The following is a 26,619-nucleotide window of genomic DNA, read 5'->3' as shown; positions in this document are numbered from 1 at the left end:
TACATCTCCGCTCAGCTTTAATCACATACATTATAAAATGTTGACCCCTGTATTTGCTCAGAAACACATAAAATACCATATGCTTCTTAAAACAAATAGTTCTCTGGCAGGCATGTTTGGGATGGATGTCCTGACTGTTTGTTACATGCACAACCTGTACTTTCTTGAGAAGACTTTTTACAAAGTCAGCATACATCTCCAGTACTTTGGCCTTACAAGAAAGCTGATCATGTACTGCTTGGAGAAAGTGTGGAAATTAACACAAGCCATATCTGTATCTCCTGAAATAGCCATGAAACAAAAGCATATTACAGTTGGCCCTCCATTTTCATGGGGGATCCATTCCAGACACCACCACCACCACCACCACCCCCTGCAAAAACTGAGGCTCGTGCATATTCAAGCATCATAGGTTTGAATGGGGCACACCCCTGGGTGCACACGCCATTGGAAATAGCAGAGGTCGCCCCCTCTGTGGATATTTGAAGGTGCCGGTTCCAGATCTGCAAGTTAGGAGAGGAGACTGTATATGTTCTTTTCCTGCATGAAGAATTAAAGCTTGTAATCTTACTGAGCTGATTATCACATTAGAACAATAAAAGAAATTGAAACCTGTTAGATCCTGTCTATAAAACTGGTGTGACAATCCTTTTCCAGCATCACTCTGTGGCTTTTGATATCACTGATCATGGTAGCTTGCTGGACTAGTTCTGCTGGATGTGAAGTCAAAGGCTTTCACGGCCGGCATCCATAGTTTTTTGTGGGTTTTTCGGGCTATGTGGCCATGTTGTAGAAGAGTTTATTCCTTACATTTCATCGGAATCTGTGGCTGACATCTTCAGAGGTAACCAGCCACAGATGCCGGCAAAACATCAGGGATAAACTCTTCTAGAACACAGCCTGAACCCCCCCCCACACACACACACACAAAATCTGCTGGATGTGTTTTAATGTAGTACAGTGCTCTGCTCCTGTTTACAAAGCCGATTCCAAAGAGGGGTACTGGCCTTTCGGTTTATCTCCCATGCTGCCCATTATATATATGAAGCCAATGGGTGGATAAGGTCATCAGGAATCTTGGGGTTTGGAGGCCATCAATATATTAATGATACTTTGCTCTACTTAGTTCTGCTTTTCCTTCTCACTGAGTTGTGTTTGCTAAGGTGGACTAGTGCTTCCATTCTCTGATGTGCTGGACAAAAGCCCATAAATTGAAGCTGATAAGACAGAGGCTCTGTGGAGTGGTCGTCCTCAGGTCTGGAAATGGGTAAGCATCCTTTTCTTGGCAAGATTCATTACTACTAGTACTACTACTATTTTATTTTTGGAACAACTTTTTAAGATAAGTGAAACTGAAAAATGGTAGCTTAATGTAAGAACATGGAGATTCATGCCAGAGTATTGATTTGAACACACCATACAGGCAAGGCTAGGGGTAGAAAAATGCTACCCTCCAGCCCCCATTTTTTTGTAGGGGTATTTTTAGAAAACAAATTGCTAAAGGACCCTCTGGAGGGTGAGCCAGCATGGTGTAGTGGTTTGAGTGTTGGACTAGGGCCCTTATCACACGTGAGACTGGAACTCAAATCCAGAGCCAATCTGAAGTGAAGGAGAAACAGAGTCAATTAGAATCCAAGGCAATTCACGTGATGAATTATCAGACGTGAAGAACGAAATTGTGGTCATTACTGAGGCAAAGCAGAGCCAGTGCACATTCAATTATCACACCGGTACATACCATGCAGATTCAACAATTCAAATTAGTATCCTTGCGCATGCTCAGTGGGGGGCTGAATGCATGGAGTGTCAGGGATGATGGGAGTGGTAGCTCTTCACCTCTGGCTCAAACTCACCACCTTGTTACGCACCGGCGCTGACCAGTTTTGGCCAGTGGTTAAAGCTTTGCTCTAAAGCAGCAGAGTTACAGAGAATAGGCTGAAGACCCTGACAAACTCTCCAAGCCTTCTCACTCTTGCTTCCACAGAAGTCTTCCCACTTCTTCAGGATCCAGCTGGCTCTTGTATCTTCACTCAAGACACCAGACAACTCAGTAGTCTTGTATAAAAGATCTACTTTATTCTACTATATACAGCTCCAAAACTATCCAATACAACTCCAATATTCCTCCAGTACTCCTCACTACTATCCACTACTACCCACACAATACATTGGGATTCATAGCCATTATTATAGTCCTTGGATCATACCACCCACTCTTGTCAGTTTCCACCCAGTGGGCGTGTACATCCACTCCCATTGGTTCTCTTGTTTCTTCCCAGAATTAATGATTTCATCATCTCAGCCTTGACCACTTAACAATTCTCAGGTGTGTTCAATTATCCACTTTGCATTTCTGTCCTTGGCATTTAGGACTTTTTAATTCCATTACCTTCTACACCTGTGTGGCTCTTAATTGCTTCTGCTGAGTCACCCTGACTCTCACATACATGTTTTATTTCATTCACTGTATATCCCATGTTGCTTTTTCCTTAACATGGAGAACCTTTGCACTTCCGGGGTGAAGAAGGGGGGTCACTTCCTGGTTCCAATTTCACGTGAATGCAAGCCTCATGTTTTCTCTTCCCTTCTATTTTATTCTCCCTGAAACATCTGAATGTGGCATCCTTGCCAACTCCCAAAAGCCTCCCAGCATTATCCAAACATGCCCTCCTTGACAGTCCTCCATTCCTCCCTGAAACATCCAGCACTCTTTCTATGGGCTTTGGAGTCCGTTTTTCATCCTAACCAGCAGCCTTTTCTATGGGCTTTGAAGTCCATTTTTTGCATTCAAACCAGCTGCCTTTTCTATGGGCTCTGGACTCCATTTTTTCATCCTAACTAGCAGCCTTTTCTGACCATTTTAAAACGTGAATACATTCATTCCCCAGTAGCTCTCTGCCCTTTCCCTAGTGGCATTTCCCCCTCGGCAGCAATGGAAGCAGAGTATGGAGTATGAAAAGCAAATGGAGCAAAATTGCAGTGCAGCATCATGAGAAATGTGGGACCTTGGAGGTTTGTGGGGGGGGGTACCAGGATGGAAGCAAAGTTGCATTCTACACCAGATCAATTTGGAGTGAAATCAAAGTGAGCTTGAAAGCAACCTCTGTGAATTCACTTGTTACCGAATTCACCAAAATGAGGAGTCACTTTGGATTGACTGTGGATCCACCTCGGAACAACCCCCCATAGAAAGCAATCACGTGTGATAATACATCACATTTTAATGTGAATTTGCATGGTTGGACCAGGAGTGACTCCGGATCTGAGCTGCAAAACCCCTCGTGTGATAAGAGTCTAGGTCTCTGGAGACTAGAGTTTGATTCCTCACTTGACCATGAAACCCACTGGGTGACTTTGGGCAAGTCACACTCTCTCGGTCTCAAAGAATGGCAATGGCAAACCCTCTCTGAAGAAACTTGCCAAGAAAACCTTATTATAGTTTCGGCGTAGGGTTGCCATGAGTGAAAAATGACCAGGGGACACACAACAACAACAACCCCCTCTAGAAGTTATGGGAAGGAATCTTACCACATTTTGATCTACGCTTGCCTATTGTAGGACACCTATGGCTTTCTCAGTTTAGATAAAAGTCTTCTCCTGGACATAAACAGGCCATACAGTATGTGTCTGAAAACATGCCAGAACCCCTTTCCCCACTGCCATTTTCACAGGCATTTCCACTTTTGAAGTAAAGTTTCCTTCCAGTTGTTTAGGATGGTGCACTGCAACTCTGTGACTTTTTAAAAGTTTGTCCATGCTTGAGCAACTCATTAATACCTTTTTTTTTCTTCATTTGAACATTCAGATTTCAACAGGGTGACCAGATGTCCTCACCACAAAGGAAGACAAGGCACCGCAAAATGTAGGAAATACAAGAAAAATGTAGGACGCTGCAAAAGAAGAGCCAAAAATGCTCACAGAAATGTAAATGCATGCTTCTTAGTCATGCTCAAAATGGAGGGCATTTTGAAATTCCTCCTGGGGAGAAGGTTGAAATGTAGGGCATGTCCTGGAAAACCTGGTCACCCTGGATTTAAAATACTTTAGTTCTCTGCTCACAGTTAATAATTAATTATTAAATTTACATGCTGTCTTTCTGCCAGAAAGGCATACCTCAGTTAACAAAGCCTCTGATAAGGAAGCTCCTTTTTTATTTATTACAAAGGAGTTTATCACATGGAAGCAAATTTATATCACATTACAAATAAATGTCATCGTTTATATGTTTTCAACCTGAACAACTGGGCTTCAAGAGAGCCGAAACTGATTTTTGATAAGGCTTATTATGCTTACAATTTATCTTATTGGCTAATGTGTGTTACTTTCAAGGGGAAAATGTAGTCTTAACACACGTTTGAAATAAAAATCAATCTTAACAAAGTAACAAAGTCAGTCTTAGCAAAATGACAATAAAATTATCAGTCTAAACAAAGTAAAATAATATTAAAAAAACTTATAGGCCTACCTTAAATTTAAATCACAATTATAACAATAATCACATACAAAAATGATGAGAAATCAAAAATCCCTTTGATTTTGTTGACCAAAGAAAGCTAAACCTATTTCCAAATCCTTGCTTTCAGCATGGCTGGTGAAGGTTCAAATTTCACGCATCCACCTTTATCAGTAATGCCCTCTTCGGTTGTCACCAAACATACTATTATAATGTTACAGTTTTCATGTTATTGAGTACACTGAATATACGCTCAACTGAGCCATTTGAAAAAGGCAGTACCATAAGGAGTCGGATAACTTTTTTTAGTTCCCCAAACAAAGGAGCACCAACAGGATTTTTAAGAGAAAATACTTTCTGCCAGTATTTTTCAGGGGGCAGAGAAGAGTCCAATCTGTGAGTTTCAAATTCTAATAATGCATGCTCTCGCCACTCTTGCTCTGCCTTTAATTTGTTGACATTCTCCTTTAAGCAGCTAAATCTGTTGAACACTTTCCCCAGTGATCTAACTTGAAAGGACTGTGCTATCACTGGATCTACAATCTCTAATACTGAAAAAATTTCATCCTCAAAAACAAATTTCTTCTTTATTTGGCTGACTGCTTCGATGTAGAAATTTTGGCAAGTTTCAAAGAAAAATGTAAATTCTTGTTCTGAAACCTCTGTGTCATCCTTTAGCTTTGATAAAGACTCATGAGCTTGAAGTCCCAAGTAAATATCTTCCTTGGCGATAAAATTATTTGGGTCCTTATGGTCAACGCTGAATATGTCTTTGGTTCTGACAACATGTAGTTTTAAGTAGTTACTAGTCAATGTCTTCAGGAGTCGTTGGATTTCAGGCTTTACTTTGTGTAACAGAGGGCTCTCAGACAGGAACATGGTATTAAAGTCAGTAAATAATCCAAGAACATATGACATAAATTCCAGATAGATCTCAGTAAACTTATTGTTCATGGTGTTCAACATTTCTTCAGTGGTTTTCGACGGATCATCAAAAACTGTTTGTCTTAAATAGGCATTCAGTGCTGTGTACTGTTCCAGTACTTTATCTACACATGCTTTTACAGAAAGCCACCGTGTTGTTGAAGGATTTAATATTTTGCGAACTTCAACCTTGAAAAATTCTTGAAATTCCACTAAATTCTGTTCGCTATGGTAACTTTGGCTAAAGTGCGACCCTAAATTTTGTAGGAGATCTTCCACACTTCTAGGTAGCTTCAAACAAGCTTCTGAAGCTACCAAATGAATAAGGTGACATGAACACTTTGTGAACACAACATCTGGAAGTTCTGTTTTCAAACGTGAGATAAGAGAGTGATGTTCACCAAACATTACGTTCGTCATGTCTGAGGAAAATCCTACAAGATTTCGTAATGGTACATTGTTATCGTTGAGGATATCTTTTAAACACCTTACCAAGTCATCAACAGTAGACAATTTTAACTCTTTCATATCAAACAATTTTGTTTTGATTTCATTCACTTGATCGTCATAATATATTACAACAAACGCACACTGCCTAGTGGAAGATATATAGGTTGTTTCGTCCATCACTATACTAAAATAATTACCTGGTGTGCCCAAGAGTATTTTTAACTCCTTCTTAAACTCAACACCAAGAGAGTTTCTTATCACAGCAGTGTTTTTTGTGCAGTGTTGGGTAAGGCTTTGAGCTATTTCTGAGTCAGGGAAAATCTTTGGAAGGAGTTCAACCAGAGCATCCATTGTTTGCAAAGGTAAATTCTGTTCGGCTATAAAAACAGCTAGGTCTACCTCTGCCCTTTTGTGTTGTGGGCTAATTGATTTGATAACCCTTTCTTCAGGATTGAGGCTTTCTTTCATTTCTTGCAAACGAAGAATATGTCTCTTAGACAAATTATGTCTGTCAATATCATTTTTGTGAGCTGTGATGTCTCTATCACACACTCTGCAATAAGCTAGTTCATGCTCTCCAGATTTCCTAGTGGATTTTTGTAGCCATCCTTGGAATTCTGGAACATTGAACCATTTTGATGAAAATTTATTAAAATACTTTTTACCTGTTTTTTGTGCATAAGTTCTCATAGCCTTTGGTTCTCTGGCAGAATCTTTTTCTTCTTCTGCCCTTTTTTGTTGCTGGCCAATTGATTCGGTAACTATTTCTTCAAGGTTGAGGCTTCCGTTAATTTCTCTCCAACGAAGAACATGTCTCTTATTCAAATTATGTCTGTGGATATAATTTTTGTAAGCTGTGAAGTGTGTATCACACACTCTGCAATAAGCTAGTTCATGCCCTCCTGATTTCTTAGTGGATTTTTCCAGCCATCCTTGGAATTCTGGAATATCGAGCCATTTTGATGAAAACTTATTAAAGAATTTTTTACCTTTTTTTTGTTCACAAGTACTCATAGCCTTTGGTTCTGTGGCAGAATCCTTTTCTTCTTCTGCCCTTTTTTGTTGTTGGCTAATTGATTCGGTAACCATTTCTTCAAGATTGAGGCTTCCTTTAATTTCTTGCAAACGAAGGACATGTCTCTTATTCAAATTATGTCTGTGGATATAATTTTTGTAAGCTGTGAAGTGTGTATCACACACTCTGCAATAAGCTAGTTCATGCCCTCCTGATTTCTTAGTGGATTTTTCCAGCCATCCTTGGAATTCTGGAATATCGAGCCATTTTGATGAAAACTTATTAAAATACTTTTTACCTTTTTTTTGTTCACAAGTACTCATAGCCTTTGATTCAGTGGCAGAATCCTTTTCCTCTTCTACCCCTTTTTGTTGTTGGCCAATTAATTCGGTAACCATTTCTTCAAGACTGAGGCTTCCTTTAATTTCTTGCAAACGAAGAACATGTCTCTTACACAAATTATGTTTGAAGATATCACGTTTGCGAGCTGTGATGTCTGTATCACACACTCTGCAATAAGCTAGTTCATGATCTCCTGATTTCTTAGTGGATTTTTCTAGCCATCCTTGGAATTCTGGAATATCGAGCCATTTTGATGAAAACATATTAAAATACTTTCTACGTTTTTTTTGTTCACAAGTACTAATTTGGTTAATGTCAACCGTGAAAAAATCTTGAAGTTCCACTAAACTCTTTGTGGCAGAATAAGTTTCCTCTGTAGAGATTTGTGGAGGCCAAACAACACTGCTGTCACTTGACTCCTCATTGAGCAATTTTCTTTGCTTTTTTGGAGTAACTCCTGATGGACAAGTTTTCGAAAGGTCTTCCTGTGGGGGGAAAATAATAAATGATCAGGGAGGTACCTACATCATCATAAATGATTTATTTATAGCCCGTCCAATCATTAAGAATCCGGGCGGGTTACAACAGTGAGAAAAATACATAGCGATCACAATAGGATAAAAATAACATAGCATTTCAAAACAACCATAAATAAGAAAAAGACTATATAGCAAACAGCAACAACAATATTAGCAATAAAAGCTACATAACAATTAACATAGCAAAGCAATACAACTTAAAAACTAATCCTCAGAATACATGGCAAAATAACAATAATCATGGCAAAATAACAATAGCAGAAAATAACACAGCAAATCGCAATAGCAGTAAATGGCCAAAAATAAATCCATAGCAGAAACATCAAAAATAACCAAAAAATTGCATAGCAACTAGCATAACAATTCAATAAAGTACAAATTTATCCCCTTCTCAACCTCCCCCATTCCAATCCTAAAATAAAATAAAATAACAAATAATAAATAAATTATATCTACACACACACACAAATAAATAAATAAATAAATAAATAAAACAATGTAAAGAGTATAAACATAGACTATAAGCTAAATCATGTTGAACGTCTTACAAAATTCTGATGATGATGATATTATTTCAGAATCTCACCTCAGGTTTAGATTTCCTTGACATAAAGCGGTCCATTCTTCCATTTTGGAAATAAAACAAGACAAAACAAAACAGCAAGGTTAGGCTAACTGCTAAGAGAACAGAAGTATACAAAACACAGTCGCAGAGTATAGCCAAACCCGCCACGGCCAACAATTGAAAGTGGATTTACCTGAAATTATTGAGCAAATACCCTGGAATTCCCTGTTAAAACTCCGAAGATTATCTCAAAATCCCATGGAAAATGAAAGCAAAATTTTGAATACCTGGAAAAGTAGTGGGAAAAAAAGACTAAATTATTCAAAATCCCTTATCTTGCACTTTGTTGTTGATATGAGAGAAGTGCTACAGAGGAGGAGCCAGAGGCACAGACTTCAAACCAAGCCCCGGACCATCTTCCCCTGAGTGCTGCAGATCAGATGGTGTTTTTTAGGTCAATTTGTCTGCAAATTCTGGGACTAATAAAACAGTCAATCAGATGGATTGCAATGGGGGAGAGTCAGTAGAGGAGGCTCTGGGAGCAGCGATCAAGGTTGTGCAGGGCAGTGGAAGATATGGTGACAACACCACCAACATGTAATTTTGTTACAAAGGAAGGTGGGCTCAATATCTGAAAGCGATCCCACCTTCAGTTCATTCTGTTACCCAAAATAGGCTAGGGAGATTACCAACCATGCCACAGAACCTCACTCTGCTCCTTTGTAATGCCAGGTCGGTTAAGAATAAGACTCATCTAATCCAGAGTCTCCTCATGGATGAGGAAGTCGACCTGGCCTGTTTTACAGAGACCTGGCTGGGAGATGATAGTGCCATCACTTGGAATCAAGCTCTCCCAGCCAGTTACTCTGTTAGTGAGCAGGTAAGGGGAAGTGGGTGAGGGGGCGGAGTGGCTCTAGTCTCACCTTGACCAGGATACCTGTCTGGAAAACAGACCACTTCGAGTGTATGTACCTAAGCCCTAAGCCCAGGGATAGTATAGGGATCCTGTTGGTTTACCGTCCACCCCATTGCCTTACAGACTCTCTGTCTGAGCTGACGCAGTTGGTCTCAGAGTTACTGCTGGAGTCACCCAGACTTCTAATTCTGGATGACTTCAACATCCCACTCGAGACCAGTTTAACAGGTGCAGCTCGGGAGTTCATGGATCCCATGACAGGCATGGGCCTATCTCAATTGTTTTCTGGGCCAACGCACTATGCGGGTCATACCTTCGATGCGGTCTTCAGCACGGAGCAGGAATATCCGTGGGCGGGGGTAATTAATACCACCGCACTGTCACAGACGGATCAGGGTTGGACCGAGAGCCACTTTTTGTCCCAACGGGGGTGGAGGACCCATTAGAATGGTGCACCCTCCAAGACTAATGGAGCCAATAGGATTCCAGAAAGCCTTGGAGGGTTCCTTGGTTGGTGATGCTGGTGATTCTGTCGAAGCCCTGGTCAACACCTGGAACGTCGACCTTACCAGAGCTATTGACATGATTGCTCCAAAGCATCCTTTCCAACCTGCTTGAAACCGCCAACCATGGTATACGGAAGAACTTAGGAAGTTGAAGCGGGTTGGACAATGACTTGAGTGTGCCCTGTGAAAATCTCGACTCTTATCTGACAGGATTCAGTGTAAGAAGTTTCTTTGTTCCTATAAAGAGGCAATAAATGCAGCACGTAATTCTTTCTCCTCTGCACCTATTGCATCTGCAGAGTCATGTCTGGCAGAGCTGTTTAGGGTGGTAAGGGAACTGACACAGACTCCACTTGTACTGAACCCTTTACTTAACCTGACAACGGCCTGCTGTGACACTTTTAACAACTACTTTGCAGATAAAAGCCAACTTGGATGCCGAGATTACAGCAGAATCGACTGATGAGGTGTCCAGTAAACCCGTTTTTGAGATTAAACTGGATCGGTTCGAGTCGGTGACTATTGATGACGTGGACAAGACCCTTGGAAAAGTGAAGAAGACGACGTGCCCCCTCGTTCCCTGCCCATCGTGGCTGTCTGTCTGGGGGTGGGAGTGACGCCTCGGTGGCATTTCTTAGACGTGTCATCAATGCATCCCTTAGGGAAGCTTGTGTACCATCTGCCTTAAAGGAAGTGGTTGTTAGACTGCTTCTGAAAAAAACCCTCCCTGGACACGAATGATTATAAGCCTGTTTCTCATCTGCCATTTCTGAGCAAGGTGATCGAGAGGGCGGTTGCTCTTCAGCTCCAAGCGGTCTTGGATGAAGCCAATTTTATTGATCCATTTCAAACGGGATTCAGGACCGGGGATGGGGTGGAGACTGCCATGGCCGCTTTAACTGAGGACCTTCATCTAGCCATCGGCAGAGGGAGCGTGACCCTGTTGGTGTTGCTTGACCTCTCAGCGGCATTTGATACAGTAGATCATGATATCCTTCTGGAACGCCTGAGAGAGCCAGGAATTGGAGGCACTGGGTTGCAGTGGTTCCGCTCCTTCCTCTCAGGTAGATTCCAGGGTGATGCTTGGGGACAGTCACTCTTCAACAACAGAGCTTCATTGTGGTGTCCCTCAGGGCGCCATACTGTCCCTGATGCTATTCAACATCTATATGAAGCCGCTGGGAGAAATCATCCATGGATATGGGGCCGGGTGATATCAATATGCTGATGGCACCCCAATATATTTCTCCATGTCCTGGTCATCAGTGACAATGAGAGATGGCCTCTCTCCCCTCAACCAGTGTCTTCAGGCAGTAATGGATCGGATGAGGGAAAACAAGCTCAAGTTGAATCCAGACATAATGGAGGTATTTACGGTAGGGGCCCCCAAACCAGGGACTGGGTGCAACCTCCAGTCCTAGAGGGCTATTGCCTGTAAAGCCCTACGTGGCCCAACCTATAGGGACCGCCTGCTTTGTAACAACCCTACTTTATGCAAGCACTGCCCCTGCTAGGAAACTGCCCTCATTTGAACAGGTTTAATCTTTTTAAAAGTGCGTTGTCTTTAATCCTGTTTTAAAGGGATGCATTTATTGAGAGTATGCATTATTCCAGTCGCGTAAGCCGCCTCGGTTGCCGCGGCAGAAAGGCCGGGTATAAGGATAAAGTGTATGTGTTTATTGTTTATTCTATGGTCGGTCGACTGATCTATGAACCTGTCGTTGATATTGGAAATATCCCCAAAGCCCCCGGAAAAGGAACAGAAAGGGATGCAATTCCCCTGATTCTGGGGAATCCCCTGGAAGGACTGCACTACTTCCCCTCCTCCCTATCTCTACTCTCTAAGGAGTCAAAGTGGATTTACCTGGAATGATTGAGCACATTCCCCGGAATTCCCCCGTTAAAACACCGAAGATTGCACCAAAATGCCCTGGAAAGTGGAGGCAAAATGTTGAACACCTGGGAAAGCAACGGAAAGAAAGGACTAAGCTACTCAAAATGCCTGGAAGTTTGGAAAACCCGGAAAAGGAACGGAAAGGGAGGAAATTCCCCTGATTCTGGGGAATTCCCCGGAAGGACCGCGCCGCTCCCGTTCCTTCGATTTCTAACAATCCTCTTCCAGGGCGACAGCCGCCTCACCGCGCATGCGCAGTTCCTCCAACACAGGGCGGATTAATAATAACGATAAAGGGAAGTTAAAAAAAGAAGTTCCGGCGCTTGCCTTTCCCGCGTGCGGACTTTTTTTCCCTCCGCCTTCCTTCCTCTCACCTGAAGGGAGGGGGGGGAAGAGGAGAGCCTCAGCGACGACGACGACGGCGGCGTGGTGTCACGAGACTCGATGTCGTCATCACGGCTGAGGCGGAGCCTGCAGCTATAGACGGTGCTGGTCGAGTCCCAGCGTGGGAAGTTTCAGTTAACGCCTCCTTTTTTTTTTGCCTTTCCCCGCCCCGCCCCCCCGCCTAGCGTAAGCGCCGTGCGCGCACGCGCGCGCGGGCATGGCACGTTCTAACTCCGCCCACCGACGCCTCTCCTCTTTGCCTACTGTGTGTGAGCGTGAGAGAGAACGCGCGCGCGCGCGCGCTCTGTACCTTCTAACCCCGCCCACCAATGCCTCCTTTTGCCTTCCTCTGTGCGCGAGGGCGCGCGTGCGTGTATGGCACGTTCTAACCCCGCCCACCATCTCCACCTCTTCCTCCCTCCCTCCCTCGGAGGAGCCCAGCTAGTAGGCTTGAGAGAGCGGAAGGCGCGCGCACAGGAGGCAGGAAGGGAGGAGGGGAGAGAGAGGGAGAGAAGGAGAGGGGGAAGACCCCAACTGCGGCCCAGCGTCCTCCGCGAGGCCCAAGGCGCCAGCAGCAGCAGCAGCAGGAGGAGGAGAGGGGGGCCTGCCCGAGGCCGAGCAGCCGCCGCCGCCGCCGCCATGCAGATCACGCTGAAGACGCTGCAGCAGCAGACCTTCAAGATAGACATCGACGCCGAGGAGACGGTGCGAACGCCCGAGAGGAAGGAAGGGAAGAAGGAGGGAAGGAGGCGGGTGGGCCTGGAATGGCGGCGGGGGCAGCAGCAGCAGTAGTATAGGAGGAGTAGGAGTAGTAGTGTTACAAGGAGGGGAGCACAGGCCCAGCTTCCCAGAGGCCTCTTCCGCTCCGAGTCTTATTATTACTACTAGTAGTAAAAGTTGGGGGGTGCGGAGGGAGGGAGGGAGAGGGGCGCCGCCGCCGCCCTTGCGTTGAACATTAGGCCTCCCCTGCTCCTCTCTGTCCGGGGGAGAAGCCTGGGCTCCTTGCAAAGGCCTTGGCGCAAGAGCTTCCCCCGGAGTTCATTTCGCGTCTCTCCCTCCCCTTCCGCCCTTTCCTCAGTCAATGCTCCTCCTTTGGCTAGAGTAATAATAATAATAATAAGGGGGGGGACATGTTGTAAGCCGCCCCGATGGCGCTGCGTAGAGGATTAAAAAACCCCACAATATCATTATTATTATTAATATAATAATAGTAATAAATATCGTTAGTATTAATATAACAATAAATTAATTATTATTAATAATAAATTATTATTAATATAATACAATAATAACTTATTATTATTAATATAATAAAATTTATCACTGTAATAATAATAATAATAAAATGTATTATTACCATTATTATTTTCTTTATAAACCGCCTTTCCGAAAGATCAAGGCGGTTTACAAAAAGACAACTGCCATTGGCCATTGAGTTTGCATGGTTTACGGTGTTTATCCCCGCGCCTTCAGCTCTCAGGGCGGCTTGCAGTAATTGTTAATTATTATTATTATTGTTGTTGTTGAGTATTGTTGTTGTGCTTTGCTCTTGACTAGAGCCAGGGGCGTGGGCCTTGCTCCCTCCGCCGAGGGAGAGGCGGGCAAGTGGCCCGAAAGGGGCTCCGGAGGCCGTGACTGTGCAGTATTTCGGGTTGCCTCTCTCTCTCTCTCTCTGTCTTCGTAGGTGTCTGTGTCTCCCAACGCGCATGCGCAGACTCCGACCAGACAACAGCCCCCTCCTTTTCCTTTTTAGCAAAGCGGGAACTCTCTCTCTCTCTCTCTCTCTCAAATCAGCCTCTTTCTTCCCTGCTTCCCGCCATTACTGCTGCTACTGGGAAACCTACGCGAAAGGATAGCAAAGTATGGGGCAGCACTACAAATACACAAAGCAGGGATGCCTTTATTGCACCGAGCAAAAAGTGGCACAAAGTACACCCAGGGTCCCAAACACACAGGAATGATCCAGTTTGAGACTGCTTTAATTTTAACCTTTGGCTCACTGCTATTAGAGAATCCTGGGATGTTTAGTTTAATGTGGCACCAGAGCTCTGATAGAAAAGGCTAAGTGTCTCGCAAAACTACCGTTCCCAGGATTCCCTAGCGTTGAGCCAGGGCAGTGAAAGCGGCCTCAGACTGGACTGTTTCTGGAGTGTGTGTTTTGGGCCTTAGTTGCAGGTTGTGGCTGTTGTGTGCCTTCAAGTCGTTCCCAACTTACGGCGACCCTAAAGGCGAGGCCTATCGTGGGGTTTTCTTGGCAGGTTTTGTTCGGAGAAGGCTTGCCATTGCCATCCTCTGAGGCTGAGAGAGCGTGACTTCTTGCTCCAGGTCACCCAGTGGGTTTCCATGGCCAAAACTGGATTTGAACACTGGTCTCCCAATGTCCTAGCCAAACACTCAAGCCACTAGGTTGGCTCTTAAGACCTTCAAGTTGTTTCGTGGCGACTCTGTTATTGGGGTTTCTTGGTTTTGTTCGGAGGATGTTTGCCATTGCCGTTCTCTTGGTCGGAGAGAGAAGCCTCCAATAGAAAAATAGTAACTCCCCAGTCCACTGGCTGCCTTTCTAGGATTCCCCTGAAGTGGCTATAATATCACACAGTTTGTGCATTATAGGTCCAAAACACACAGCAGGAACAACCCAGTTCAAGACCACTTTAACTGCCCTAGCTCACTGCTAGGGAATCCTGGGAATTGTAGTTTCTTGTGGCACCAGAGCTCCCTGACAGAGCAGGCTCAATGTCTCCCAAAACTACACTTCCCAGAGTTCCCTAGTATTGAGCCAGGGCAGTTAAAGCGGTCTCAAACTGGATTATTTCTGCAGTATGTTTTGTTTGAAGAAAAGGGTATCACTGTGTTGTGGTTTTGGGCTGTTATTGTACTTTGCTATGACTACTACTACTACGTTGTGTGTGTGTGTGTGTGTGTGTGTGTGTGAGATTAGAAGGGCCCTGCTGCCTTGTGAGGGGAGAGCCGGGCGAGGAAGCGGCCCAAAGGAGAGTGGCTGGCTGGCTGTGACTCTGCACTATTTCTGTTCTTGTGAGCAGTGTTGCCAACAAGCCTCAAGATGTTTTACCAAAATCCCCGGAATCCCCCAATATTTATTATTATTACTCAGTCAAAATCCCCGGAAAGAAATTAATTAAATTCTCTGGACTGGCAACACTGTGGGTGAGAAAGAGTGCCTTTCTGCATGTTCAGGAGGGATCAGGAAGCCCACTTTCTAGAATTGGGAGAAATAACCTGGTTTGGCACCGCTTTAACTCTTTCCGGCTCAAGGCTGTGGAATTCTGGAAGTAGAAATAGTTGTTCTCAGACTTTGTATGCTTGTGACTCCTTTTGCATCTACATCCATGGTGCACCCCACCCCCATCTAGTACATGGATAAAAACATTACTGTGATCACTGTGCATACTTTCATTCATACATTCAAGTATGTTCAGAAATGGCTCTCCTCCTCCCCGCTCAGGATTAAGTTCCAAGTGCCTTCTTTATCTTTCTCTTCCCCTCCAAGATAGAAGACGTTTGGGAAGCAGAGGAGGAGGAGGAGGGCGGAAAGGGATCATGGCCTCCCAGGCCTCATGCCCTCCATTGAGCCACTCTCATGTGCCCCTACTCTACTCTCATGAGAACTGCTGCCCTAAAGACACCAGATTCTGGCTGTTCATGGAAGTGAAACAGGGACAGCCCTGGTTAATCCTTGGGTGGGAGACAGCCAAGGAATACCAGGTTCTGTAGGCTCTGTTTCAGAGGAAGGGACTGGCAAAACCACTTCTGAGTATTCCCTTCCTAAGAAAACCCTGTGAATTTCATAGCGTCGCCACAGGTGACTTGAAGGCACATGCACCCAAGGGCATAGGTGTCTGTATGCATGTGTTTTCCTCTCCCTGGACAGAGTTGTATTGATTGTTTATTCAGAAGAAATGCTGGAAAGTAGGGACTTTCCCCAAATATTGGTAACAGTGATTTACTGTACCTGGTGAACTTAGGACCAGAACAGATAGGCCAAAATAAAGCTGTTTCAGGTCACTTTGGAGAAATGCTACTTAAATCACACACACATCTTAAAAGGCCCAAAGCTGTGCCAAAGCTGTGATCCAATCCTTAGGACTGGAGCATGGCTTTGGCGCAGCTTCTGGTCTCTTAGGATGCATGCTTTATTTAAACAGCACACTTCCAAAGTGACCCGAAGCAGTATTATTTTGGCCTGCCTGTTCAGGCCTTCAGTGCAGAATCTTTTTGCTTTTGCTTTATGTTTTAGATACTATTAACTTGTACAGTCATATTCTATATCCCAGTCAGATCAGTGATTGTGTGTTAGGTAAGTGATGCCTCTAGGATGAAAGCAGATTTGATTTGACCTTTCTGAATAGAACAGTGAAACTATCTCATGGTGTTGTGTGTTTTTTCTTCTTGGTGTTGCTTCCTTTACATTAGCATCTAAGAAAGATTGATTTGGTGTTACTGTTTGCCTTCATTTCAAACCTATGGTGACCCTAAGGCTATATCATAGGATTTTCTTGGCAAGATTTGTTTAGAGGGGTTTTTCCCTTTGCCTTCCTCTTGAGGCTGAGAGAGTGTGACCTGCTCAAGTGGGTTTCCATGGCTGAATGGGGATTTGAATGCTGATTTAAAGAGTCATTATACAACATTCAAACCATTGCACCACACTGGCTGTCAGAAAGATACAATGCCCTTAATTTTTGCACCCAGTTTCTGTGTCTTTCTCCTGTCTCACTTTTTCACAGCGTTAGTGTTCTTGACTGGAGGATGAATTTTGTGTACAGACAAGGCTGTATGCTTTCATTTTGCTTCAGAACCAGGTTTTGTTTGGTCTTTGATTTGGACAGGTATGCATTAACATCCTGAAGATGTCAGCAAAGAGTCCGTATGACTGATTATCACTGTTTTATTGTAATACGTTGCAAAATGACTCTTTGCTCACCATCTTAAATGTTTGGTCTTCAGAGACGCAACGGCAAAGAGTCTTTAGCAGCAGTGTTGCCAACAAGATATATCCCCAGCATGTTTTACCAAAATCCCCGGAATCCCCCAATATTACCCGGAATATTCAGCCAAAATCCCCGGAAATTGTTAATATTTGCAAATAAATGTAAACATAACTGAACAAAAAATAATTGTAACTTATTTCAACTCTCAAAATTATCATTGAACCAAACAAAGAATCTTTCAATCCTTCTAATATTATTAAGATGTTTATTTTGATATGAAATAGGTCCAGGAAGCTTTGTGCCAAATAGAAACACGTTAGGCTGCAACCACACTGCAGAAATAATCCAGTGTGACACCCCTTTAACTGCCCTGACTCAGTGCTATGGAATCCTGGGAATTCTAGTTTTGTGAGACATTTAACCTCTGCCAGAAAACTCTGGTGCAACAACAAACTATAATTCCCAGGATTTCATAGCACTGGGCCATGGCAGTTAAAGCAGTGTCAAACTGGTTCATTTTGACATTGAAAATACTGCCAAAGTGGCACCAAACAGCACAATTTCTACAATGCAGATGCACTCTTAGGCTGCATCCACACTGCAGAAATAATCCAGTGTGACACCACTTTAACAGCCATGGTCCCATGCTATGGAATCCTGGGGTTTCTAGTTTCTCGGGGTACCAGAGCTCCCTGACAGAGAAAGCTAAATGCCTCATAAAACTACAATTCCCAGGACACCTTAATCTGTGGCCGAGAAACTAACAAAATAATATTTGGCCCCTTCAAACATTTAAAGCTATTTCTTTTGACACAAAATTTCATGGGCGCTGCTTCGAAATGGCTACAAGCTACATATCCCAGGATCCCATAGCATGGAGCCATGACAGTTAAAACGGTATGAAACTGGATTGTCTCTGGAGTGAAGATGCAGCCTGAGTTGGGTCCAAGACACACTGCAGAAATAATCCAGTTTGAGACTGCTTTAACTGCCCTGGGCCAGTGCTAGGGAACCCTGGAAACTAGTTTTGTGAGACATTGGGCCTTCTCTGTCAGAAAGAGCTCTGGTGCCACAACAAACTACAATTCCCAGGATTCCCTAGCACTGAGCCAGGGCAGTTAAAGTGGTCTCAAAGTGGATTATTTATGCAGTGTGTTTTGGACCTTAGTTACTAAAAATGCTCAAGGTCCAATCCATACTGCAGAAATAATCCAGTTTGAGACTGCTTTAACTGCCTTCGCTCAGTGCTAGGGAATTCTGGGAATTGTAGTTTTGTGAGAAAGAGCTCTGGTGCCAGAATAAACTATAATTCCCATGCATCTAAGCAAGTACGCTTGAGTCTAGGAAAGTTCATTCTGCCAACTCCTTTCTTTCAGGGAGTCTCAAAGGGGCTGCGAGATTACTCTACAAAATTATTATTATTATTATTATATCCAAATGCATCTGAGGAAGCAGACTTAAGTCTAGGGAAGCTCATGCATCCAACTTATTTCTTTCATTGACTCTCAAAGGTGCTACAAGATCTGTCTACATCATCATCACCATTATTATTATTATTATATCCAAATGCACCTGAGGAAGTGGACTTAAGTCTAGGAAAGTTCATGCTGCCAACTTCTTTCTTTCATTGAGTCTCAAAGGTGTTACAAGATCTGTCTACATCATCATCACCATTATTATTATTATATCCAGATGCACCTGAGGAAGTGGACTTAAGTCTAGGAAATCTCATGCAGCCAGCTCCTTTCTTGCAGGGAGTCTCCTCCAAGGGGCTCCAAGGTCTCTCCACATTCAATGCCCAGGGTTCCCTAGAGCACTAAGCAGTGGGAAGCTGGGTTATTTCTGCAGGATGTTAATGTATCAGACAGAAAAAAGCCAACCAGAGTGGAGGTGGGTGGGACTACTGGGTGTGTGAGTGAGGAGTGGGCCTGACCTGGCTGGGGGATGTAGTTCTCTACTAGTAAGTTCTTCTACTGTTCAAATGGACAGACAGACAGGAATACAATTCCCATCAGCCTCTTGGGTGGGAAGGCGTTTTTGGGGCGGTAGCCGGGAAGGTGTGTTTGGGTGGGAACAACAGGTTGAATTCCCCAGAATTCCTCTGAAATATTTCGGAGACCAGAAAATAAACGGAAAGTGATTAAATTCCCCAGAAATTGGCAACACCAGTTAGGATGCAAAGCAGGGGTTCCCAATCTGAGGTGCCCACAGCCCTAGGGGGTGCGAGATTGAATTTTAGGGGGTGCGACAAAGAGTGGATTTTGTCTTTGAGTCACTAGTCTTCAATCATTTTTTTTTCTGAATAAGTTAGAATTTCATTGCTTGAGATTTATATTTTATGCACTGAGTTAAAATCTTATTTTTTAAAGTTCAGTTTGTTCATTGTAGTATTGTATGTTGTTCAATTTCTGGTTCAAAAATTAGAAATTAGACCTCTTCTTCTTCAAATGTGATATTATTCCTGTAGGACTAATAAGCAAACATTTCCTAGGTGGGGTGTAGAAAAGGTTGGGAACCACTGATGTCAAAGGAGCAGTTTGGCAGGCCTGTAACACCATTTGATCATTTCCAGAGTGCATGTGTGACCAAACTCTGTTGACTGGTGAGAAGCTGGAGCCTAGAAAATAAAGAATCTCATGTTGATATTCATGCCTCTTGTTAAAACGGATTGCTAAAAGCTCCAAGGAATTACAGTTGACCTTCCACATTTGCGGCTTTGATTAATATATTCTTTCTAGGAATTTCTAGGTCCTTCAGTGCACCTCTGCTGGAAATTGAGCATAGAGTTGCACTGGAGGACTTGGGGATTAGTAGAGAGAACATTTCTCTAGGCATTTGTAGGCTTCCTAGCATGATTCTGTGTCACCCTCTGGCAGATGCTGACCATAGAGTTGTGCTGGAGGATCTAGAGATTCCTAGAGAGGTGTTCTCTCAGGGGAAAACACAGTGGTTTTTTATTTGCATTTTTTCCCACTTTCACAGGGATCCAGTGCCCCCAACCCCAACGAATGTGGAGGGCCCACTGTATTTACTGGGGTTTGAGTTCTTTAATTGTATGATTTCATTGGGTTTCTACAATAAGAATAATGCAGAACCCATTTTTAATCCAAGTGTAGGGTTGTTATAATGATGAAAAGATAAAATCCCATTCCCTACTAAAGCATCAGGGAATTCTGATTCAGCTTTGTGGTCCTTGAATTGCCTGCTTTTATCATTTCTAATCATTTCATTTCTGCTACTAACAGAGGGCCAGAGCAGTCAGGCACGAAAGAACAGCCCTAGTCCACTCCAGATACAAGTGGGTTGGAAATCTGCTGACTGCATGGCTCACTCCCAAGGCAGACTGTGAACGCAAGGACTGACCAGCATTGACAGGAGTTGGTTTATCCTGCCTCTTTTTTGCTCCAGTGCTAAGGACCAGTGTGTGGCTTCCGGCCACTTTGGAGGTGTGCGCTGTCTAAATGCCATGCCTCCAAAGCAGCCAGAAGCCATTTCGTTTTGACCATCTGTTTCACCCCAAAGTTTACCCTGAAACTGTGTAGTAGAAGCCAGAACTTAAAATCAGAGACATTGAAATTTACATGGCAAATATCGGCCTTCCAGATGTTGGTCTGCACATCATTGTTCCCCATTGGCTAGATCTGCTATAAGATTCAGTCCAACATATGTGGAGCACCACACGTTTTCCATGTACGTTTAGAAGTTCAAATTCAGAGAATAGGCATTTCCATGTCATTTTGAAGAGTTGTAGTTTCAAGACAAACCTTAATAATTTAACAGGCTCGCAGTGTATTGCTTACTTCATCATTTCTCTTGGACTCATGTATTACAGTATTTCTGGTGTAATGGTGAAGAACTAGATGATTTCTCCAATTTGTGTGAGAGCTTGGATGCAGAAGCTAAGCCTTGTTAACAACTGCCTGTCTGGTTGTCTGTGCCAGATAAAATTGGCATTCAACTTACTGCACAAGCCACTATTACAAACTACTCTCTATTCCACACTGTAGCAGGATAAACACAATCTTGTATGTAAAGAAACTGGTGAGAAATCTTAGCTTAGGGTAGAGCTTGTACTTCGAAACAAAAGGTCACAAATTCAGTTTCTGACAACTCCAGATAGGACTGGAATTGTCTCAAAACCTGGAGAGCTGGCAGTCAGTCAAGATAGCGCTTCACTAGATGGGACTAATGCTTGACTTCTGCCAAGGATAAATGAACAAATTTTAATCTCATCAAATTGTTTCGGGTAGTTACTTAAAGAATTTTGTCCTGATTTTTGGTGCTATTTTGTAGCAACGTTACACATTGAGTTTTGCCTGTTTTATAATTTTGTTAAAGTTGTGGTGGAGGCAGTTGAATCTCATCCACATATGGTCAGCAAGAGGAAGAAGGCAACTGTCTTTGATACGATTTAGCCTATAAGGTTTATGGACTTGAAACACTCCTGGATTCATGTGATGTAACTGATTTTAATGTGTTTACACTGCCTTGGAGTATTGATTATGAGTACTGGCTTTTAAGATGCCTGCCTCTTGTCTTCTTTATTTGGACCTCTGACTGTTGCAATCCCTATGCTCTATCACCACTGGCATTTTAATTGTACCTGAAAGGTGTGTGGGGAGGGTGCTTTTAAATTGTTTGAAATTAGCACTCTTTTAATAGGATAATTTATTTAAAGTTTAAGTGGTTAATTATCTTTAAAATCATTTAAGATACAGTCAGAACTTGGCATTTCCAGAGGATCTGTTCTGGACCCCTCCTTCCTCCGAAACCAGGATCTCAATCCTGTTTTTTATGCACAGATTCCAGCATCCACGGCTTGAAAATATTTAAAATATATATCAGTTCCAATAAGCAAACCTCGATTTTGCCATTTTATATAAGGGACACCATTTCACTGTTCCATTGTATTTAATAGGACTTGAGCATCCATGGATTTTGGTATCCATGGCAGGTCCTGGAACCAAACCCCAGCAGATACCAAAGGCCCACTGTAGTTTATGTTAAGCTGTGTTGTGAATTTCTTTAGGTCCCGTATTGAGGGGAAAGTGGCATAGAAATAACAAACAAATAAAATGTTGTGTATTTGGAGTCATTGCCAGGCAGAAATTAGAAGTGGTGCCACTGCAATAAATTATGTGGTGTTTGGATATTAGGTATCAATTTAGAATATGCATGAACCCAAATTTCTAATTTTCCAAAATGTTACTCCAATTTGAGTAAAAATTGTATCAGTCCCAAAGAAGAATGCTTACTTTTGTAAATACATAGTGTGATGTTGTACCATATGTTTTTAACTTTTAACATGTATTTTAAGTTAATGTTTCAGTGGAATTTGTGGATTTTCTTTTAACTTATTATTCCCCACCAGGAGAAGGATAGGACAGAAAATAAACAGCATGCATTTCCTGAATCTTTTAATAACAATTAACATTTTTTGAGGCAGTTTGTACCAGTTAATAGCTCCATTGTATGGATATTTGTTCCAAAATGTATCTCAGCAAATTAACATTCTCATTTCTCATACATAGGATTACAACTTGGTTGTTGTTAGTTGCCCTCAAGTGGATACTGACTCAGGGCGACCCTGTGGATGAGACATCTCCGAGTATCTATCTTCCATGGCTCTGCTCAGATCCTGCATACTCATGCTCATAACCTCTTCCCCCCCCCCCCCCCATTGAGTCCATCCATCTGGTCTGTGGACTTCTCCTTCTTCTCTTTACCTTTCCTAGCATTAATGTTTTTTCTAATGGATCCATGCCTTCTTATTATGTGGTCAAAGTATAGCCTGAAATGGATCATCTTGGCTTCCAAGGAGAGCTCTGGTCTGATGTGTTCAAGGACCCATTTGTTTGTCTTTTTGGCTGTGCGCTATATTCTAAGCACTCTTCTCTAGCAACCAATTTCAGATGAATTGATTTTCTTTCTGTCTGTTTCCTTCACTGTCCAGCTCTCACATCCATACATGGTGATTGGGAATACAGTGACCTGGACTATTCTAACTTTAGTGTTGAGTTGTATGTCTTTGCTCTTCAAGATATTTCCTAGTTCTTTCATAGCTCTTCTTCCCATTCTTAGTCTTCTGATCATTGTTTGATCCTAGGTATAGGAAATCTTTAACTCTTTCAATTTCCTCATTGTCTAGATTGAATTTATGTATGTCTTCTGTGATCATTTTTCTCTCTTCATGTTCAGCATTAAACCTGCATTTACACTTTTATCTTTGACCTTCCTTCTTAACTGTTCCAAGTCTCTGATGTCTTCCACCAATATTATGGTGTCATCTGCATATCCTAGGTTGTTGATGTTCCTTCCTCCTATCTTTACTCCTCCTTCTTCTGATTCCAACTCTGCTTTTCTTATAATGTTTTCAACATATAAGTTGAAGAAATAGGGTGATAGGATGCCTGACCCCTTTACCTATTAGGATCCACTCTGTTTCTCCGAATTCTGTTCTGACAATGGCCTCATGTCCTTGGTACAGAACTTTACTGAATAAAAAGGTTTATTTTACATAGAATGCCCGAATTTGAAACGTTAATTCCTAACAGCTACTTTCATAGCAAAAGTAGCCTTCCCACTTAAGTATTATATGTAGTACAGTGGCCCTTGCTTTATGCGGGGATCCGTTCCGGACCCCCCCCCCCCCCGTGTAAAGCAAAATGCACATATGCTTGAGCCCCATTATATCCAATGGGGCTCGTGCTCACTCCGCGGCCCTGCACACCATTCACAAGCCCAATTGGATATAATGGGGCTCATGCTCGCTACGCGGATATGCACATGCACTGTGCATTCTCTTGTTTCTCAGGTGACTTCAGCATAAGCGAGCTCACTGTACTATTTTTCAGTTGGTTGAATTTAATGGGTCCTAGAACAGACCAAGCCTGTACTCTCACTGGAAGTTAAGATTTCTAAATTGAGGCTGTCATACTTCGGCCACATCATAAGAAGAGATGACTCATTAGAAAAGATAATCCTGTTAGGAAAGGTGGAGGACAGTAGAAAGAGAGGAACATGGTTAGACTCACTCAGGGAGGCTGCAGCCCTAAGCCTGCAGGATCTGAGCAGAGCCATTGAGGACAGAGGATCTTGGAGGTGTCTCATTCAGTGACTCACCCATGAATCAAGATTGACGTGAAGGTTACTAACAACAACTGCAAATCTTGAATTGAAGTTGTCTCCTTGACACTTGCCACATTTTTTACCCAAGGTTTGAGGACGCTTGCCCATGTAGTCAGTCCTCTTGAGAAATGTTTGTTTTCTTTTTTTGACCACAGACTTAAAATATAAATTTATCACTGTTAGAACATGTTAGTGCTTATAATTTACACTCTCTATTCCCTTTATTTGTGTTTTCAGATTTCTTTTATGGGATTTCAGAGTCATTTTCAAGTGTTCAACCTAGGGAAGAATGCTGGCTTTTAAAATGCAAACATTTGGCAGAGATATGCAAAGGGATCTTGTAGCATCTTCAAGACTGAGAGAATGAAGTTGGTAGCATATGCTTTCATAGACTTAAGTCTAATTGATCACCTTTATACATACATGTATGCAGATACTCCATGCATCTGATGACATAGACCTAAACCCACGAAAGCTTATGCTACCAATTTCTTTCTCTGTTAGTCTCAGAGTTGTTACAACATCCCTTTGCATACTGGTCCAGTCTAACACGCCTGTGTCTTTGACATTAGCAATGATATTATATTGCCCTGAGCATGATTTTGAACAAATATAGGAATGAAAAGAAACCTTCATTGGTTCTTCATTGCATAGATTACTGCTTGCTAAAAAAAAAAAAAGCAGATTAATGCAGAAATTGATTGAGGTGAGTAAAACAAACAAACAAAACAAGCCACACGGGTCAGAAATAATTGATTCTGTTCAGTAGTGTTGGACTAAAATGCCAGTTGAGAAACCTTAATCTGGAAATCCAACCCACCCCCCACCCCAAATACCCAAAACTTTTTGTCACCAGCTGCCCTTTTCCACTGTCAAGGCAGTTGCTGCCACTTTCCTGCTCATTCGTCTTTCAGATCCTCAGTCTCTCTCCAGGCTCTTGTGTCTCCCAACTCTGTGGTTCTATGAATGAGATATATTGCTGGAGAGAGACAGCTCCCGTTATAAAAAAAATGGTGAAATCTTTCATCGTGGAGCAAAAATTCTGTGGTACTTATGCATTCATTTGAAAGTGAGGTGCTAACTTGAGTTTTGTTCCTGATACTGAATTTCAAGCTACCTGAAGATTTTGTTGGTCATTGATGGCAAGATAAAGTGCTCACACATACTTGTAAGAAGAGGAAAGTCGCAAGACCTGTTTCACTAGATGGCTTGCAGATACCCTCTCCTCCTGTAACCAGGGTTGGAAGAATTATGTGCACTACAGAAATAATCCAGTTTGTCGCCATTTTAACTGCCATGGCTCAATGCTGTGGAATTCTGGAAATTTTAATTTTGTGGGGCAATTTGTTTTTTCTTATCAGAGAACTTTGGTGCCACAATAAACTACATTTCCTAGAAATCCATAGCATTGAGCCATGGCAGTTAAACTGGTGTCATACTGGATTGTTTCTGCAGTGCAGATGTAGCCTTAGAGTCTTCTTCCTCCTATTGTGGCACTGGCTAAGTGGCCTAAGAAAAATTACCATATATACTCTACCATAAGTCGACCTCATGTATAAGTCGAGAGCAAGATTTAGGGCCAAAATTATGGATTTTGCTATGACCTGTGGATAAGTTGAGGGTAAAACCTAGAGACATATAGCAAAGAATCTAAAGGATGAAACAAAGCAAAACAATGTCAAAAACTTACAAAACTCCAGCAGATATAACTTTTTGTGCTTACTCTTAAGGCTGGATGGATGAGAGAATAGAGGGGGCCAGTGCTTCCAAGACAGATCATACACTTGCTTTTCACCAGGGGATGGTTCCTTCTTTTAAATGTGAGTTAAGATACAGTACTTACATTGACCCATGTATAAGTCAACTCAGGTTTTTTGGGTCATTTTTTTGAAATTTCTAGACTTATACAAGAGTATATACAGTAAGCTCAGCTGGGTGATTTAATTTGCTGTCAGAGTTGTTAGGATAAAATGAGCAATTAAGCATTCCAATAGAAGGATGGAGAAGAAATGTGACATTCTTTGTTCCTGTGTACTGAGGGCTATAGTATTTGGTAAGTTATTAAAATTATGAAGACAGAAATAGTTATGTTTTTGGATGAGAGAGGGATAATGTTGAAAAATTGAGACTAGGTTCAAATAGTTGGTGTGCCTGCATCTGTTCTTGTTTGTCCTTTTAATAAAGTAATACACAGTGTTATTGAGTAAGTTCCTGGGTGACAAATGCATATAATAATAGAAGAGGGTTTGGATTGGATAAATAATCTCTCAGTTCCTACAAAAGTTGAATTTAGCTATAGTGGTGCATGGGTCAGTTACTTTCCAGTGAGACTGCTGTAAGCTATGTTGGGATGGAGGTGTGAGAGAAGAGCACTTGAAGAAGTGCTTGGAAGTGACAGGTATTGTAAAATATGGTACTTGTTTGCCATAGACTTCAGAGTCTGTATCACTGGTTTTGAGATAATTTTTAAAATGTTAATACAGAAAATGTAAAACACTCCTTTTGGTTGAAAAAGCAAAAAATCCCCTTCGTTGTGTGTATTGTGATACCACATGTG

General features: G+C 42.4%; 2 protein-coding genes across 3 annotated transcripts in view; one reads left to right on the top strand and one right to left on the bottom strand.

The window, feature by feature from the left end:
* Window positions 1-4,134: 4,134 nt before the first annotated feature.
* On the bottom strand, window positions 4,135-11,717 carry LOC149323238 (uncharacterized). Its single transcript, XM_089510443.1, has 4 exons — window positions 11,575-11,717; window positions 8,482-8,575; window positions 8,310-8,346; window positions 4,135-7,669 (listed from the first exon to the last, which is right to left on the bottom strand). The coding sequence occupies exons 3-4, from the start codon at window positions 8,343-8,345 to the stop codon at window positions 4,661-4,663; spliced, it is 3,045 nt and encodes a 1,014-aa protein (XP_089366569.1). The 5' UTR covers window position 8,346; window positions 8,482-8,575; window positions 11,575-11,717; the 3' UTR covers window positions 4,135-4,660.
* Window positions 11,718-12,426: 709 nt separating this feature from the next.
* The window catches only part of RAD23B (RAD23 nucleotide excision repair protein B), a 33,821-nt gene continuing 19,628 nt past the window's right edge, over window positions 12,427-26,619 (top strand). The window contains exon 1 of one of the 2 annotated variants that reach the window (XM_089488617.1): window positions 12,427-12,693. In XM_089488617.1, the coding sequence (XP_089344743.1) occupies window positions 12,628-12,693 (66 nt within the window). In that variant the 5' untranslated portion in view covers window positions 12,427-12,627. The remainder of the gene's footprint in view (window positions 12,694-26,619) is intronic. The other variant, XM_089488618.1, reaches the window with a different exon arrangement.

Source organism: Sceloporus occidentalis, unplaced genomic scaffold (assembly GCF_023333645.1).
Source record: "Sceloporus occidentalis isolate IW3139 unplaced genomic scaffold, rSceOcc1.0.p SCAF_1, whole genome shotgun sequence".
Classification (NCBI taxonomy): domain Eukaryota; kingdom Metazoa; phylum Chordata; class Lepidosauria; order Squamata; family Phrynosomatidae; genus Sceloporus; species Sceloporus occidentalis.
This window is presented reverse-complemented; position numbering and strand designations above follow the sequence as displayed.